General features: G+C 42.3%; 1 protein-coding gene across 2 annotated transcripts in view; it reads right to left on the bottom strand.

The window, feature by feature from the left end:
* Positions 1-19019, bottom strand: part of LOC147747399 (serine/threonine-protein kinase TNNI3K) — a 2862006-nt gene that overhangs the window by 2742453 nt on the left and 100534 nt on the right. The window contains exon 4 of one of the 2 annotated variants that reach the window (XM_086953862.1): positions 5577-7417. The exons of the other annotated variant lie outside the window; for it this stretch is intronic. Coding sequence (XP_086809988.1) covers positions 5982-7417 — 1436 coding nt within the window. The 3' untranslated portion in view covers positions 5577-5981. Of the gene's footprint in view, positions 1-5576; positions 7418-19019 lie in introns of those variants that run through there. 2 annotated transcript variants of the gene reach the window in all.

The following is a 19019-nucleotide window of genomic DNA, read 5'->3' as shown; positions in this document are numbered from 1 at the left end:
ACCCCCAATACTGGCGTGTATGCCCTAAGGGCATGTCTGTCTGTCACATGGCATAGGTGTGCATGCACACATGTGCATGCACACCTGGATTCGGTATTTTAACACCCAATTGGATTGTGTGTTAAAATACCGAATCTGAAAGGCCTGTGGGACTCAGAAGAGTCCCACCTACATCTGGAAGATACCGAATCGGTAAAAATACCGATTCGGTATTTTACAGATTCTGTAAATTTACCGATTCGGTAAATATACCGAATAGGTAAATACTGGCCCCCTACATCTCAAAGTGCCAAATACCGGTCGGAAACGGCCGATTTCGGCCGTTTCCGACCGGAATTTGCCACCTACATCGCGCCCCGAATCTGAAGGGCCTGTGGGACTGAAAGTAGTCCCACCTACATCCCGATTTTTTAAAATCGGTAAACTTACCGATTCGGTATTTTTCCGATTCGGTAATTTTACTGAATCAGTAAAATACCGAATCGGAGAAAATAAGGTCCCCTACATCTCAAAAGGTCAAATACCGGTCGGAAATGGCCGAATTCGGCCGTTTCCGACCGGTATTGGCCACCTACATCGGGCCCTTAGATTCAAAGCTAGATAGATGGACAGATTAAGCAATACATTGATAGAAGAGGCTATCTAAATATGTGACAGCTTCATTTGGTAACACCATAGTTAAATGTCTATATAACCCTTGTATATAAGAGCACGGACAGCAAAATAGATGACCAATTTAGTCTGAATGTCCTGTTTGTACGGCTAACAAGCTTAACTGTACTCCTGAATTATAATACATACCAGAATGACAACAGGAGTGCAGTTAGGAATGCACTTTATTGTGTGCATACTAACAAGAGGTTAATCTTATAAACAACCGTTTCAAATGGACATAGTATGATATGCTGTGAAATAGAAACAGATAAAGCCACTCCAAAAGGAATTTACAATATTAGCAGGAGACAGTAACTGAGAAAGAAAATATACCCTTTGTGCTCACCAAAAACACAGAGCGCTTGTAGAAAGCATTTTTCTATCACATCCGGCTCTAAACACAAAGGCAACACTAAAGTAATCATAAAGAAAAAACTAAAAAAATGCTGGAACTGGAGGGAACTTCATAGTGTGCTCTTTGTGAAAGAGCAAAAAAGCAGTCCCTCAAAGTGAACTGTAGTAAGCTGCCCTATTGTCCTATTGTGTACGATGTAGTGGATGGGAATAAAATGTGAATGAAAGACCACTGGATGAAGAAAGCTAACTGAAAGCCCCATGACGCAAGTATATTATACATAGAATTTTTGTAAAAATAAAAGGTATTGGCTAACTACAGACCTAATGAAAAGTCAGAATTATACTACTGTACCCATTCTCCTGAATTTAGGGTCTGATCACGGTTAACCCACAAAAATGGGGATAAACTGCACACTAACTAATCTGATTTGACAAGGGGTGTGCAAATTAGCTTATGTACAATTTGTGTTGCGATCTGAGTATCCTATGAGGCACAGGGTTAAGACTGATTTGCATATGGCTGGGTCCAAACTGAGGTGGCGAAGAGAGCTAAAGAATGATGATGGGTTCAACCCAGATCTGTGACTGGGGGTATGTGTCTGAAAAAATTCAGCACGCTGTCCATCTTCTCCTTGCGTTTAATCTGTTATTCCACTTTCAGAGGTGCACAAATCAAGCTGATATCTGCGGCTGCAATTTGCATCAGGTTTCATCTCCCATAGATTGCAGAAGCAAAAACGTAATTTACAACCATACTACTCTTATTTTGTGAGCAAAGGGTAGTTTGCACCGTGGTGTAGATTTATGACTTTTTGTGTTCATCCCAAAGTATCACAGGAGAATTTTTAGAACTGCTTACTGCCACTCATTTAAAGGTGTAGTTTTCATAGGCAAAACCTACACAAGCAAATTTTCCTCCAAGTGGACAACGTGCATGAGTAAATCATGCAGAAATATTTTGTAATACTTTGCCATGTGGAAACCCCCTATATGCCCCCTCCATGAAATGTGGGAGTATTCTCTTTCCTTTTCCACCTTCGAAAGACCCTTAATTCTGCCTTTCAGAGGAGAGGTCTTATAGATTTTTTCTGGTGTGGGAAACTAACTTTAAAATGGAAATTAATTATCACAATCCTAGGTTTGTGGGTGTTGTGTATTAAGCAGGGCCAAACTAACTCAGCCCCAGGTTAACCTTCCCCCCCCCCCCCAACGATAAAAAGACATTTATTTATTTGGAAAATCTTCCAATTTGTTGGGTTTTTCGCCGTTAAGTGCAATTTACATTAGTCTAAAAGTTATGAGTTTATTTCTGCTCACGTTCTACATAGGTGGTCGTAGATGTCCTACATATTGTGAATGGCGCTCTATGTTGGGGCAGTGAAGCGAATAACTCTAGAAAATATAAAATAGTAAGAATGGGTGGGGTAGAATTATTCTGCTAGACCTCAAAAAAAGGTGAGTGGGTCATTATCTATGGTGAGCTCCTTAAAAATGTTTGATTCAACCTCCATTCTCATTTGCATGAGTGATGGTGAAAGCTGCATGTGTGGAGGGATGCGAGTCACTATTGACATTAAACTTAGTTGAAGGGCGTGTTCTATATAAAGCATCAAAGTGAAAATGCAAACAATTTAATAGCAGGAAACAGAGTCTCAAAGGTGTAAGATGTCCTCCATAGTGTATACGCTTTTGGAAAAAAAACACTAGTTGTACACCAATTTGACCTCTCTACAAGAAAGTCGGACACAATCATTTTGCACTTAAATAAAGAATATTAGGGCAAAGGATACAAAGCCTCAGATATTTAAATGATGGGTATTTATAGAACTACTCAGTATAACTACTAAACTGGTATTCTCAAACAGTAGTGAGGCAAGAGCTACTGAATAGAAGAGGTTCTTCGCAGGTTTCATCAACCGTTTAGAAAGTTAGAAGATGTGCTGTGCGCACACATTGCAGGAAGTAGAGCCACACAGCCCCGTATCCCAAAAAGTAGCAAATCTTTGTTAAATGTATGAAGGCCTAATGAACCAAGCGACCCATCACACCTGATCTACTAGCGATGTGAATGGAACCATAAACATCTAACAGGAAGATGTACAACTGCGCTCCAAAAGCCAGTCAATCAATGGTTGATGTGCATGGTCGGCTACAGTCTGACTCGCAGCCTGAAACACTGCCAAATGATCGTCTCCATTAGGCTGCACTGTGATTGGCCAAGTTGCAGGCTACACGGCTACACAGTCACAAACAATTGCCACTATGTAGTTATGCTTCAGTAGAACTTACCATTGAAAAGGCATTTGTTTGATTTGCTTATAACTTCTGACCACGTGAACAAACTGGTATGAAAAGTGCAAATCTCCTAATTCAGTCAGTTATGTTTCAGCATATCCAGGTTCGATCCACCCAAGACAGCGCCTGGATATCCCTTGGGGTGATATGTGCGCACTACAAATATTGATTGGTGGCAAAAAATTAAGTTAAGGGAAGGTGAAAGTGTTTAATTTCTCATTGCACTATGATAGGACATTTTGCTGAAGGACAGAGCAAACACTGCTCACCAAACTTGGCATGAAGTAGAGCTGTACTCAGAAAGTGTGTTTTTTGATTTGGTTAAAATCAGTTTAGTATTTTTCAAAATGTTTACATAAAAAAAGGTGCTGGTGTGATTAAAAGGGTTAACATTTTTGTATGGCTTAGTATTTGTAAAGCCATTTGTTGATTTGCTTTTAACTTTAGCATAAATATGACTGAAATTTAGCAGACACTTGGTACGTTCTGATTACTATTACTATGTTTTCGAATTGTACATATACCTTAAAGGGGTAAGGCCCAATTAAAAAGGGGGAGCACAAAAGTGCTTATTTTCGAAGACATTTTGCCATGTGTGATAAATCTGCACACAATTTGGCAAGAGACAGGATTAGCTTTCTGTTTGTATGTTAAGTTTTATGTCAATCCATACAGGAGAAGCATAGTTAAAGGGTGGCAATAGAATTGTCAGTATAGCAGAAGACGAACCAATTAATTTAATGATGACTATGTCACGTTTTGAGCAGATCTGCATAGCAGGGGCAAATATAAAATTTAGCAGCTAGCAAAGCAAGGTCAGTGCAAGGCCAGACAACCCCTACAATAAACCCCTGCTGCACACAGCCATAGGTGGTTGGGTAAAGGACCTGACTAAAGGCTATGCAAGGCACAAAAGGGCTACATGGCAGGCCGTGGGCAGTGGGGGCCGAACAGGTTGGGAGTAGGGTCTAGACAGAAGTCCTGTTGCGCATAATTAACGTGAGCTGCAGGGGTCAAAAATTAAATAAAGAATTTAAAAAAATCACAGAAAAAAAACATAGTTAGAAAGTGAGTTATGGATCTTGCCCCAACTTGTTAAATCCACGGAGATTCACCAGTTATGATTAGCAAAGCACACAACATAGAACATAACTCACAGCTTCAGCCATACTCTAATCAATTCGGCAAAGGTATAGAAAACAACGAAAAAAGTGATCAAGTGAACATGTGGCACTGTGGAGGATGGCATGATTTTAGGGAAAGTTTGAGGTTTGCAGAGCATTGTAGGTAAGAAAAAGTTGTGTTATCCATGCAATGTACACCACCCTGAATTCCCCTGTTTGTCTACTTTAAAAAATGCCTGGGTTTGGAAGGTATCCCTGGATGGCAGCAGAGACTAGGCCCAGGCCCAAATACTGATATACAATTTGATCCTAGGCCCAAATACTGAAGCTACCCCTCTCCCCTGCTTGCCAAATCAAGTCATTTGTTTTACAGGAAATAATGTCTCCACCTTGTGTTTTGGGGCCTGCTGCATCACTGGTGCTAGGCCTAGCTACACAAATGAATTAGTGTTTTTATCAGAAGCCCGGAAATGCACAGGGAGAGAAACAATGCACCATGTCTTTGTAGATATGGTGCATTGTTTCTCTCCCCAGCGCACCATGTCTTAGTAGCTATATGCATTGCTTCTCTCCCCATAAGACGCAAGGTATATTTGGTACAGCGTTGCCTTGTGTGAAGGAATAATAAATATGGGCTATAATATCACTCAGTTCATGTAACTGACACACACATACACCAATACTAAGGAATGTGGACCTGCCCCTGTGTTCTTGGCACCGAATTTGCCACCTCAGGCAAGGGGTCGCAAGGGGCAAGCCAGGGGTTGCAGGTGCATCCCCTAAATGACATCCAATGGAGTAATAGGTATAAATGAAACGGACAACAATTATGCGTACATGTAGAATTAGTTTGAGTTTTTAGAGATAAGAAACACACATAAGATCACAAGTAACAGAAAGTGCCAATTATCACATTATCAAAGCAAATATCTTAAGTCATACACGTAACATTGAATGTCAAGGACTTGTTTTTACATGCCCGTAAACATGAATCCTTGCTTGCTTTCTGGGCTCTACACAACTGGAAAATTACAGAAATGAAATTCAATGAGATAAAGAAATTTTCACATTACAGATAGCTTCAGGCAAAATACTACACCATCCAGGCTTGTGGCTGTCGTAGTTTTACAGTGAATTACATCATGATCCATCAGTAAGAAAGTGTTTATTGGTATAGAAAAATAACGCTTCAAAACAATGCAGAGAATATAATGTATTTTTGCATACAACTTTGATATTAATTTAAAACAAAAAAGAAATTCAATCCCTCCAACAATTTATAGTCAGATACGCTATTTATTGAGAAATCTGCCACTGTTTGTTAGTTCACTGAATGTCACTACATTAAACCAGAGAATTGTTTTCAGATGAGTAGATTGCTGAACCATCTTCACCGCTAACATGATAAAGAAATACAAAGTAGCTAACATTAAATTACATAAGCTATTTACAAAAATAAAACCTACTCGATTTTTTTTGTAAAACGTAGAAAAGGGAAGTTATTTCTTAAAAATGAGAATCTGACGTTGAGTATTTTTACAAACAACATCTTCAAGACTTACATTGGATACCAATTTCCTCGCAGAGTTTGTGCCTAAATAGTAACATGTCTTCAACATCTTTGAAGGACAGCATTTCTGCAATTGACAATAGCTTTCTGTCAGAGATACCACAATGGCAATTGTTGCGTACGGCATTAAGCATCGATACAGACAATACAGCAGATTCCTCTAAAGAGAGACAAACAGGGAAAATACGGGCATTCCACAAACCAAGGCCGCTACTATTGTCAGAGAAAAGTTTTTCTGAAGCCTTTAGACCCCATAAACCCAGGCAGTATGGCAGACTTGTGCCAAAATATTGTAGAGACTGTATTTCGGAAAGTGATTTTACGTTCTTTTTAAAATCATCTTCTAACCCACATGCTATAGTTGAATACATTAATTGTCCATCAATCTTCAAACTCATTGAATACACAAAGGAATTTGTTGGGATGATTGTTTTCATAGTTATACAGGAACTACTAACAATGCAGTTTTCCCCCAATGAAACATCAGGACCCAATCTACAATACTCAACAACTGAGCCAGAACCAACAGAGGACCGGGAATCCAGTATGCTGTGAATAAAACAAGTCGATTTGGCTAAATGCTCCGATTCCGTTGAAAAGACACTAAATATCTTAGACTGTAGGCCAAGCTCTGCTCTCAACTTGTCATCCTGGGTAAGATGAAATATGTACTCTTTGGTGGTTCCAATATGATAAAATTTTGAGTTATTTAAAACAATAACATTAAGTTGTGTTCCTTTTAACAGCCAAAATATCTTTTCCCTCATTTCAATTAGTTGTGTGTCTTTTTTTGTAACATTGACAGTGTTCCTTGTATAATCCAGCGTTGCTTCAGATCCAAGGGCTTGCAGAAAGTCACCATATGCATCTATCTCACAGCTGAGTGTGCCAATTTCTTTATTGAAAGCAAGCAATATTTTGGCAGTGCTGTGATCTATGTAAAACAAACTATCAGTATAAACAATCTCAGAGCTTGCTGTACCCTTTTCACCATCGCCTTCCACAGAATTTAACTCTAAGTTTCTCATTTTAGTTACCGCCCCAGCCTGATGCATCATTTGTATTGTAGGCTTATGAAGAAAATGTCTACATACCCTATACTCTAATTCATGATGTTCTGGTAAAACTGATGGTTCTAGTACATACACTCCATGTGTTGTGCCTATAGTCAGTGAAGAAGGATGAGCTAAAGCTGTAAAGCCAGGCTTTTCAAACTTAATAATCTCTTTGGTTCCAGTACTGAAAAGTTCAATATCATCGGCACAAGTTACAAGAACTCCAGGACTCATGAATCTTGGAAAATCGATATATGCAGCCAGTTTGAGTTCCAGCATCTGAAAAATTGGGCAACCCATTGGTAATGCTGTGAATATTTTTCCCAATGCACTTGCACTTGGTAACCGTTGACTATATCCACCTAAAAAGAAAAATAATCTTAAAACAATGTAAAAGACAAATATAGGCATAATACAATGCATATGAGTAATAAACTAAATTCTCTGTAAAATCTTACTAAGTTTATATTTAATATATCTAGTACCATTATGACATTACATTTTTATTCTGCATTCTGAACGAGGGCAACCAAATAATTCAATAAAGGCTATGCCTTCAGCTGTACATTTATTGTATGCATATTTTGTTTATATCAAAGAGACCTTGAGGCATAGTACAATGACTTGTGAAGACATGAAAATGTAAGCATGTAATAAAAGTAAAACTAATTTACACACAGACAGATGGTCTAATGGCACACTTTACTCCATTTGAACCTACCCTTAACAAAAATGTAATTACAAAGACAAATTACCACAGCCTGCCTCAATTTTACAGAACATTTTTTTGTTGAGGTAAATCTCAACACTAAAGAAAGAGTGAACAAAATCATTCTCAGCTTAAAAACAATGCATGTTTGTGCTTAACAAAAACACCTGAATACACAGTTGTTAGACCTGACATCCTTGGTGTGGTTTACACCGTCTTTTTCCTCTACCTCCTGTATTTTTGTTTGTATGCAGTATTTCGTTTTTTGCTGGCTTTGTCTACTCTGGGCACTTCACCACTGCTGTTCAGGGCTAAAGTGCAAGTGTTCCCTGTGTAAATTATAATTGTGATTGGGTGGGTATTCATGATTGGCATATTTGATTTATTGGAAGTTTGTTGGAAATTGCACTGTGGTTGCCCAGGGACCGTACATCAAATGCTACTAGTTGGCCTGCAGCACTGACTGTGCCACCCACATGAGTAGTCCTGTAAACATGTCTCACACCTGCCATTGCAGTGCCTGTGCATGCAATTTTAAACAGCCACGTCAAACTCTTCCTACATGTAAAGCACCTCTTAGGTAGGCCTTAGGTAGCCCCATGGGCACGGTGCAGTTTATGTGAAAGGTGAGACATGTTCTGGTGCTTTTTACATGTCCTGATAGTGGAATACTGCTGATTTCGTTTTTCACTTTTGTGGGACTACCTCTCCCATAGCTTAACATTGGAGTTGCCTTGTAACATCTTACAAGTCTAACTTTCAATTAGGAAGAGTTAGAGATTTGGAGTTTGTGCTCCTTGAGCTTAGGTTTTATAAATACATCTTTTAGTAAAGGTGGTTTTTAAGTTGCCACTTTTAAAAAGTGTTATCACAACAACAGTGGATGAAGCAAAAAAGTCCTTAACAAGAAACGACATTTGTTATAAATACAGAAGAAAACAAACTAGAAACAATATACAGAGAACACAAGTCATAAAATAATTGGAAAAAGGTTATTAAAAGGTACCCTCAATTAATCAAACAATAAGTATTGCAAAAATATATTTTACAAAAAATTTGAAATACAATGACAGTAAGACAATATACAAAAGATGCTCATGTGTATTCTAGATGTCTTTACGGAGTCTGGTAGATTTCATTCTTTTTTCCACTCACATTTTCTATAACATGGATGACACTGTGATTGCATTTGTTTGTTTTCTTCTCATTCTTTGTTCCATATTTGTATTTTGAGTTTCTCCTTGATTAATATGGTTCTTTGACTAACACATCATTTATCAGCTATAGATGCATGGCACTGGGTTCCCTGTCTTGTGCTATGCTGATATTATTGAATTAAACCCATTGGGCAAGGTACCTTTCAATTATTTGCAGATTCTTTCTATTGGGTGCACAGATATTTTTAGTTCTGTGTCATGATGAAGAAAGTAAGATATTAATCTGGCTGAGACGCGGTTGACGCTTGATTTGGCACATATTGAAGAGGAAGCATTCATTGCCCCTTCCGTTCTCATGATTTGTCGGACAAGTTTCTATATTAATTCACTTTTCTCTTCATTGTTTCCCTGTTTACACTGTTAATTGTGACAGAGCGGCAGAGCAAAGGAGCATAGAGCAGCAGAGCACAGAGCAGTGCGCTGCGGAGCACAGAGCAGCAGAGCAAACAGGGCAGCGGCAGCGACGGTTTGAAAGTGGAAAAAACGCAGAGAGAATACCGCATTGCATCGTTAGATCAAAGCTTAGCCAGAGGTGCGGAGCAGTGGGACAGAGCTAATCCGGCGTGAAGCGCGAAATACTTGAAAATCAAGTTTCCACAGCCGCAGCCGCAGCCACAACTGTAAGCCGCAAAAAGAAAAGAAAAGAGAAGGCCGCGGCAGCTCCAAGGTGGCAAGCGTCCACTTGGGTCGAGCGCAGGGGGTTTTACCCACGTTCCCCGTACTGGTGGCAGCTCTCCCTGCTTTCACTGCTCTCACGGCAGCCGCGTCCACTGGGGTTAAGCACGGGCCCTGCCAGCCTGGCTGTGTGTGAGCTCCGCCTATCTTCTCCTGCTCTCTCCCGTGAAGAGAGGGAAGTGACACCCGCTGTGGAGCAGCAGCCCCGAGGCGGCCTGTAGGCGGCTCCAGGACAGGCTCAGAGGCGGAGGCTGAGTCCCTGTGGAGACATTGTGGAGACACTGCAGACACTGGACACGGTACAACACGGTACAACGCGGCCGGTGGTGAGGAGAGGTGAGGAGCTGCAAGGGGAGTCACGGAGGGAGCAACACCCCAGGGATCCCCGTAAAGGAAGATCGCGGAGGGAGCAACAGCCCAGAGACCCCTGTGGACAGCCCAGACTCCTGCTGACAGCCACTGATAGCTATTAAAGGCTACTGAGCACCAGAAAACCAGAAAATACGGAGGAAATACACCTACCAGCCACACACCTACCAGCCACACCGTACACACCATACCCCCAAGTGCAGTAGTGCTGCACTCAAAGCATGTGAGTAGTACTGGTTCCAGGTGGGAAGTGGTCTGTGGAACACTGTGAGGAGCAATACTGTTGAAAAGTGATTGCAGCGGTTGGAGGAGCGAGGAGTGTGTCGAGGGCAGACCCCTGATCCGCGGGGGTACGGATATTCACCCCGCACCAAATTAGCTCACTAGACGTCGAGGGACTCTTCCGCCGCGTAGCCCATACTATCTCGGGCTCCAGTTGGGGTAAGGCAAAAAAAAGAAGGGAACAAAAGAAAAACATTACTATACATTTACAGATATAACCATACAACAATAATAACATCAATAATGACAAAATATAACAAAATATAACAGATTGAGATCAGGAACAAATCGGCAAACTGCTCTAAGCAAAAAACTGAAGAAAAAAAATGCAAATTCTGCACGACCTTCCAAAGAGGCTTCCAAGTCTTCAACAGACGCCGACTCCGTGGTACAGGGAGAAAGCGAGGGGTTGGACACAGGAAGTCTGGTCCCAATATCTGAAAACCCCGGCCCACTCACAGGAAAACAACAGCAGCAAAAAATGTATAGATTCTTCTTTCTAAAAGATCCGGTTTCAGCAATTTTCGCGCCTACAAAGGAGGCGCAATACCTCCCGAGACCAATTCAACCAGATACGACAATATCGTCACTCCCCCCAGGGACATCTAACAAAGACAATAAGGAAACGGACCCCCCTCACCACGAGAGTTTAACAATCCCTCCTGACTTAAGAGGACTGACAGAGATAATCAACACCCCGAAAAAACAAACGGAAATAGTACAGGCCCGTGGAGTTCTGGACTTTTTGGTTCCGTCCAGAGGTGTCAGGGAACAACACCCGAAGACCCCGGAGTTCCACCTGCCTTGGTGCACAAATGAACAGAAACACGGGCTTCTCGATGGTGGCGTCAAAGACCAAAGGTTTATTACTGCAGGGACACAGAAGTCACAGATACTACACACGGGCAGAATCTAGGAGCCTGTTCGATTTGTACAAAGAGGGTTGCTCCTTATATACTAAAAATTGTGCTCCAGGCAAATATTTCACATGTTAGTACATTCCCAAACCTTTGTGTCCTAAACAATAAATATTTGGCGTTACACAGGAACTGTCGATAATATCTGATGCCAAACATTACGAAGAGGGGTTCCCACTAGTTCATCACAATCCCTTGTCAATATTGCATTCAAGAGCCGAACCGCCTCATCGTAAATTTCGTTACCTCCCCCTAATAAAGATTCAGAAAGAAAGAAACGGAGCCAGGTGTGGAAGATAGAAAAGTGGGATAAGGGATGTTTGTGGGTTGTAAATGGGCAAGGCTACCGGCTTCGGCCGCCTAATCATGATCGGGACAATGGACACGAGAACCAGTTCGGTAGGGCTGGCCTCGGGCAGAGGAGGCAGCCTTTGTCGAGTCATGCAGCTACAGCGTGTTCTGTTCCAAGGTGCACGTGTCACTTGAAGAGGTGAATCTCCGGCTAAGGCTACGTGTCCTTAATTGAAATGAAGTGATCAGAGGTTATTGCTTATGTGAGGGCAAGAAACACAAAATGGCCGCCATGATCTAAGATGGATGCCATGGGTAGATCAGAAATGTGTTGGTTGCAAGAGTACTCTTGCTCGTAGCATAGCGAAAACACCAGGATATGCTAAATGGATCATTTGCGGTTCGCTGATACCAATATTATGTATTTCCGACAATATTGAAAACACGGGTTCAAATCGTCACGGAACCTCAGACCCTCCTTTTGCCCTTACATAGGCAATTACTCAGTCTATGTCAGAGTCTAATTCTATGCTCATCAGGTCAGTGACATGCTGTTGTATCATCATCCTTTCTCGCGCCTTTTCTCCAAACGCAGGTGGTTTCTTCAAACAGGTTGCAGCACAAAGACTACACAGAGCAGGACCACACTGGATAATCAGGCAGCATGAGAAGAGGAATACTAAGATGACACCAATGACCATTAGAACCTTCCATCCCCACGCTGATATCAGAGTCCAAAACCACTCCATGAAGGACCAGTTTCCCTTGTCTACATGAATAGAGTCGGAAATCTTGTGTAGCTTCGAGATCGCCTCATAGACTGTTGGAGCATTATTAGGAATAAAGACACAGCAGCTCGATTGGATCATTCTGCATACCCCACCTCGATCTGCAAGTATTACGTCTAGAACCATACGGTTCTGCAACGTCATGAGTCTATCCGCCTGAAGCTCAGCTGTCAGATTGCTAAGGGCACCAGCAGTTTCGGTAATAGTAGATTCAACTACCCGTGTTAGCTGACGTATGTTTCTACTATTGGCCATAGGCCCCCAGAACGGAAGGAAGCCTTTGAAGAAGTCTCCAGCTTCCTGACCAGCAGTATCTTCCTTGCTGAAGACACCTCTCGCTACTCTGGTCCTGTGGTAGTCAGATGAAGCAGTGTATGTTGAAGGCAACAATCGAGCAATATAGCATGATCCTGAAAAGTCGGCAGGCAACCATGTATAAGCTCTGTCTCGACAGATGAAGTAGGTACCCCTAGCAGTAAGAAAAGCAGGGGAAGAGTTAGCCGGAAACACGTAAGTCTCTACGCACTCACTCCTCCCTAGCTGAGCTCTCGGATTTCTCCCATTACCTTGCAAACAGACTTGACCTCGGTGAGGTACGACCCAGATTGGAGTTGAGCTTTTACGCTTGCTTTCTCCCAAACTAAGGCGATACTCTGAAGAATTCCAACTTAAATATACTCGCAATTCGTCTCTAGGGTAAGATGGAGTATTATTAACGTCCTTGATCATGTCAATAATTCCCTGGACTAAAGCTTTGTTGGCAGAGTTATATTTAGTGGAACGTGGTGGACGCGGAGGATAGGTTTCAAGGGCATAAGCAAAGATGGTTTGAAGGGCCTGAAATGATCCATTATAGCTGAAAGGCAAAACCAGGTAGGGAATACCTTTATCCATAGTGTGGGGTATCAAGCCACACACCCAGCAGTCTGTAGTGTTGACTACCAGTTGGTGTTGGTGCAAGAGCTGTACAAAAGTGTTATTAATGAATTCTGAGCGTCGAGCTTGCTCATGTTCAGGAAATGAGTGAAAAGAGTGTATAGAAGAAACAGTAGAAGTAGCAGGATCAAGGGGAGGTACTGTGGTTACTGGCATAAAAATCAAACCCATACCAAAGACGATTCCACCCACCAACGTTATCAAAACAATCAAAAATGTAATGGCACATTGTATTAAAAAGCATTTGCTGTGAAGAATTCTGTAAAGTCTGTTTCTGCGAACATAAATCACATTTTCTCGTTGCAGCGCAGGAAGCTCCATCTTCTACAATCCGCTCGCGACCACTGATGATGTGTACGTAGATGAAAATGCCTCTATCAGCCCTGGGAGTTCCCAGAACCAAAAGAAAGATCGACCTTGTGTCAGACCCCCGCAGATTCAACTAGGCACACAGCCACGACCCTACGGCTACCCAGACGGCAAGGCAATTTTAAAAACAATAAAACAATAGCAAACTTCCTGGCTGAAGGCAAAAGTTCAAAATTTCAAAATATCACAATGGGCAGTTGCCTGCTTTATTTGTCCATATTACGAGGTCGTAAATTGTATCTTTGCTTTGCAGGAACTGTTTGATCAGCAAATAGCATATCACTAGTAGTTGTTGCAGTGTTCAAGTTCGCAGATGACAGAGTTTTTTCTGATGCAGAGGACAAATGTTCAGAGTTCAAAGGAGTCTTTTCGGGAGGGGAGTCAGATTTCGGAGTGTCGGTAATCAATTCGGCATCGCTGAAAGGGATGTACTTTGGCGTTTTTTCAAATTCGGAGGCACCAATTCCCTTCTTCACCCAGTCGTCGTAAGGAAGTGGCAAAGGTACACGTTTGACATGAGACGCATGCACCCAGTGCTTGCGACCAGCTACACGAACTGCTGTTCTCGTTGCAAGCAGGACCTGGAAGGGGCCGACGTATCTGGGCTGAAGGTTCTTCGTCCTCGCGAAGTTTCTGATCACGACTTGATCGCCGGGTTTCAGCTGATGCCCTGGACTCTCCGGAGGCTTTGGCAATGCATCGAAAACCTGTTGGTGAATAAGACTCAATTTAGCAGTCAAGTCGTAAAGGTAGTCGATCAACATAGGATATTCTAGAGAACAAAACTCCTTTGGCCTAGGCACACCCCACACATTTGCCGGGCGGCCAAAGACAATCTCATAGGGGCTAAGCCCTACTCTAGAATGTACAGTTGCTCTCGTTGATAACAAAGCCAAGGGTAGTGCGTCTGGCCAGGACAAACCCGTGGATGCTTGAATTTTGGCTAGTTTTAGTTTGAGGGTGCCATTGTAACCCTCAACTAAACCAGCAGACTGGGGATGGTTCGCACTGTGGAACTTCTGTTTTATGCTCAGACCAGCACACACACTCTGCATAACTTTCCCTATGAACTCACTTCCGTTATCTGACCATACAATCCGTGGCATACCATATCTAGGGAAATATTCTTTGAGAAGAATTTTGGCAGTTGATAGGGCAGTATTGTCCTTTAGTGGATATGCTTCGATCCATCTGGAAAAAGCACAGACTACCACCAGGACGTATTTCAGATTATTACAGCGATCCATGTGAATGAAGTCTAACTGAATCACTTCAAAGGGGCAGGAAGGAGGAGCGAAGTGACCAGCAGGAGTTGGAGTTCCCTTACCAGGATTATGCATCAGGCATACCATACAATTTCTCACCACTCTCTCTGCACATTTACTGATCCCATCATTCTTCCAGACCGGAGCCAACATCTTACAGATTCCCTTAGAACTTATATGCGCTACTCCATGCGCCATTGTTACCACTGCAAGCACATACGCATCAGGCAACATCCAACGCTGTTGTTCTGACAAATCAATCCAACACCCACTCGAATCCAACTTGCCCGTAATTTCTCTCCATACACGTTTTTCCTCCTCAGTTGCCTCTTTCTGAATTTCTTTCACACTTTCCATTGTATCCTCACACATTCCAGATTCAGCAATCCATCTTGCAGACGTAGCAACATACATTCTGCTCATCATGTCTCTAGCGGTCTTTTTAGCAGTTTCATCAGCAAAAGCATTCCCACGACCAACATCATCCGTGATTGCTTTATGAGCACTGCACTTTACAATCGCAACTTCAGTCGGCAAGGTTAGAGATTCTAACAGGTCGTTAACTAGCTGACCATGTTGAATCTTAGTCCCATGGGACGTAATGAAACCTCTTTCTTTCCACAAACGGCCAAAACTATGGGCCCCGCCGAACGCGTACTGACTATCTGTGAACACATTCACTCTCTTTCCCTTAGCTAAAACACACGCTCTTGTTAGAGCTATTAATTCTGCAGCTTGGGCAGAATTCTGACTCACTCTCGCAGTCTCCACAATCGTCTTCAAAGTCGTTACCGCATAAGCAGCAGTCACATCACCATTCTCCAATTTAAAACATGACCCATCCACATACAGCGTGCCATCTGGATCTGACAATGGAGTGTCTTTTAAATCAATACGTCCTTTTGTCTCTTCCTCCGTTCTAAAACAACAATCATGGGGCTCGGAATCACTCGACTCTTGATTAGCCGGCAACAACGTTGCTGGATTCAATACATTACATCTTTTGATCTGTATATGACTCGCTAATAATGTCAGCTCGTAACCAGATAATCTCGCACTGGTAAGGTGTTGTGTCTTAGTTCGATTCATGAGTGTGTCAACAGCATGAGGAACCATGACCACTAGCATGTTATTCATCACCAAACCAGCAGATTGTCGAATGGAAGCCGCAGCTGCCGCTGTAGCTCTCAAACAACTAGGTAACGCTCTAGCTACCGGATCCAATGTTGATAAAAAATACGCACAAGGGCGTTGTTTATCACCAAATGTCTGTGTCAGAACACTCAACGCGCAACCTTCTCTCTCGTGAACATAGAGCGTGAATGGCTTGCTGTAATCAGGTGTACCTAATACAGGAGCTGAACACAATGCATTTCGTAACTCAGAAAAACTCTCCTGACATTCATCAGACCATGGCACCGGACTCGGAACATTTTTCCCAGTCAAAGCTACCAATGGTTTTGCTAAAAGAGAAAAATTTGGGATCCACTGCCTACAGTAAGAGGTAATACCTAGAAAGGCACGTACTTCTCTCTGCGTGCGAGGAACACTCATCTGCGTAATTGCTTTTATTCTCTCTGGGGTCAACTTCCTTCCCTCCTTTGACAAGAGATGACCTAGGTAGGTCACTTCTTGGCAGCAGTATTGCATTTTCGAAGGTGACACCTTATGATTCAAATTAGACAAATGATGCAATAACGAAATTGTAGCTGCTTTGCAAGTTTCTTTGTCATTGGCAGCCACTAGAAGATCATCTACATACTGTACTAGAGCAGAACCTGGAGGAAGGACAAAGGTATCTAACTGACTTTTTAATGCTTGACTGTAAATAGATGGGCTCTCACAATAGCCTTGTGGAGCGCGTTTAAATCTGAAACTTCGACCTCCTAGACAGAAGCCGAAAATATCCCTGCTTTCTTCGGCTATCGGAATGCTGAAAAAGGCATTCTTCAAGTCGATGACTGAAAACCAAGTAGCTGTAGCAGGAATCAATGTTAACAGGGCAGTAATGTCTGGAACTACAGGAAACTGCGGGACCACAATCTTATTAACTTCTCTGAGGTCGATGACAAACCTATACACTGGAGGCTTTGTAGGATCAGTTCTTTTCAAGATCGGTAATACAGGGCTGTTACAAACATTTCCTCTAGTTTCTTCAACCACACCTTTCTTAATCAAATCTTGTACAATCAATAGAAGTGCACGCTCACCTTCACTAGATATTTTTTATTGAGGAATTTGTGGAAATTTTACATTTGCTTTCAAAGTGACTACATATGGTGGTATTTCTAAAAGGCCTACATCGTTAGGACCAGTCGCCCAAAGAGAATCAGGGAGTGAACGCAGCTCTGGCGGGAGTGCATCCATTGACAAGTACATCGGAGAGGTGATTCTTTTACCCAATGTAAGCTGTACTCCTTCCGGAGAACAGTACAATGTTGCATATAGTCGTTTTAACAAGTCTAAACCAAGCAGATTTTCATTACAACCTGTCGTCAAAATTAGAGGTGCTTTCAATTGACACGGTCCAACAGAAATAGACAAAGGACCAGATATGGGGTTGTAAACAGGGGCGCCTGAAAAACCTACAGAAACATTTGTTAAGCCGGACAAAGGTGCGCCAGGGAGTTTCGCATGAATGATAGAACTTTTTGCTGCACCAGTATCCAACAGAAACGGTTCGACTACACCTGATGTTGCTACTGCGACATAAGGCCCACTCTGATCCCCTGGAACTGATACTACTCCCTCTCTCTGTCCATGGCTGTCCTAGTACCCATTTTGCTGAAATCCCTCATCCACTTCACAATAGTCTTCAACAAGATACTGTTGAGATCTATTTTGCTGGGCAGACTGTCCATTTCGTTGATCAAAGTGATTGGAAGGACGATCATTCGTCTGTGGAGGCATAGCACCTCGCCCTCGACCTCTAGAATTTTGCACAAAACCACCACGACCTCTCTGAGCTGCTGCTGCGTTATTTTGCGCTAAGATCGGACACTCATTCTTGTAGTGACCCTCTTTCTTACAGTACGCACACTGATTCCACTGATATTGAGGCCTAGGTGAGCTATAGTCTGTTCTTTGATACGAACCCTGTTGCGTATTAGTCTGATTCGTGCGAGGCGGATACGCCTGTTGCAAGAGAACTTTAGTCTTTAAGTCTTTCGTTTTCTTATCTGATTTCTCTTTCTCCTCTTTATCCCTATTTTCATAATACTGTGCAGTTGCAAGTATTTGCGCAGTTGTAGAGACAGCCCACGCACTCTCTGAATCCTTTAGTTTATTGCATAACTCAGGTAACAAATTATGTACGAATTTATCCACAAACAGTCTCTGTCCTCCTTCTGTGCTCATATCCTGACCACTATGATCCACAAAAGTCTCTTCGAACCTCGTGAAGAAGTCGGAGACACTTTCGTCTTTCTTTTGCCTGCATGCGGACAACTTGTCCCAATTAACACGCAATGCGGGCATCAGAGTCTTCATTAAGTCGATTATTCTACCTGGGAGATTAGCAATTAGAGGTTCGGGTTTTGCACCACCTACTTGCTGACCATCCGCTGCAATGATAGCTGCCCAATCACCACCTAGGGCAACTGGATGATTCTCTTTACGAATTTTAGCCCAAATTGGTTGCGGAACTACATTACCAAATAACATATCAATGTCCGCTAAGTTCATTATACAAGCTTCAACTGTCTGTGTTAATTCCTTATAGTATCCAGCAGGATTCTTACGCGGGTCTGGCAAGGCCTGCTTCACTGCTAGCACTTCAGCTCGTTTCCATGGAATGTGTATCCACACTCTTTGGAATTGCGCCGGAGCGGCTACAATACCATTGGCATTATCAGCTTGTACAGCATCGCGCCAAATTGGAGGAACCTCCCTCATTGGATATTGGCGACTTAGCTTCGTCTTACTTTTCTCTAAATCTCTTGGTGAACGAAGTGATGGGTCATTTCTATAACTTAAAATCAGTTCCATCGCTTCTTCTATATTTTGACCTACTATCATTCCTGCAGCAAACTCTTTCTGAACCTTAATTAAGTCTTCTAGATTCGATTCAACATCATCTTCTTCTATTTCCTCACGTAACAGCGAGCACATCTCATCAAAGACATACCGTTGTGTTGGTTCCTTCCA

This window comes from Lissotriton vulgaris, chromosome 1_1 (genome assembly GCF_964263255.1).
Source record: "Lissotriton vulgaris chromosome 1_1, aLisVul1.2, whole genome shotgun sequence".
Taxonomy (NCBI): domain Eukaryota; kingdom Metazoa; phylum Chordata; class Amphibia; order Caudata; family Salamandridae; genus Lissotriton; species Lissotriton vulgaris.
This window is presented reverse-complemented; position numbering and strand designations above follow the sequence as displayed.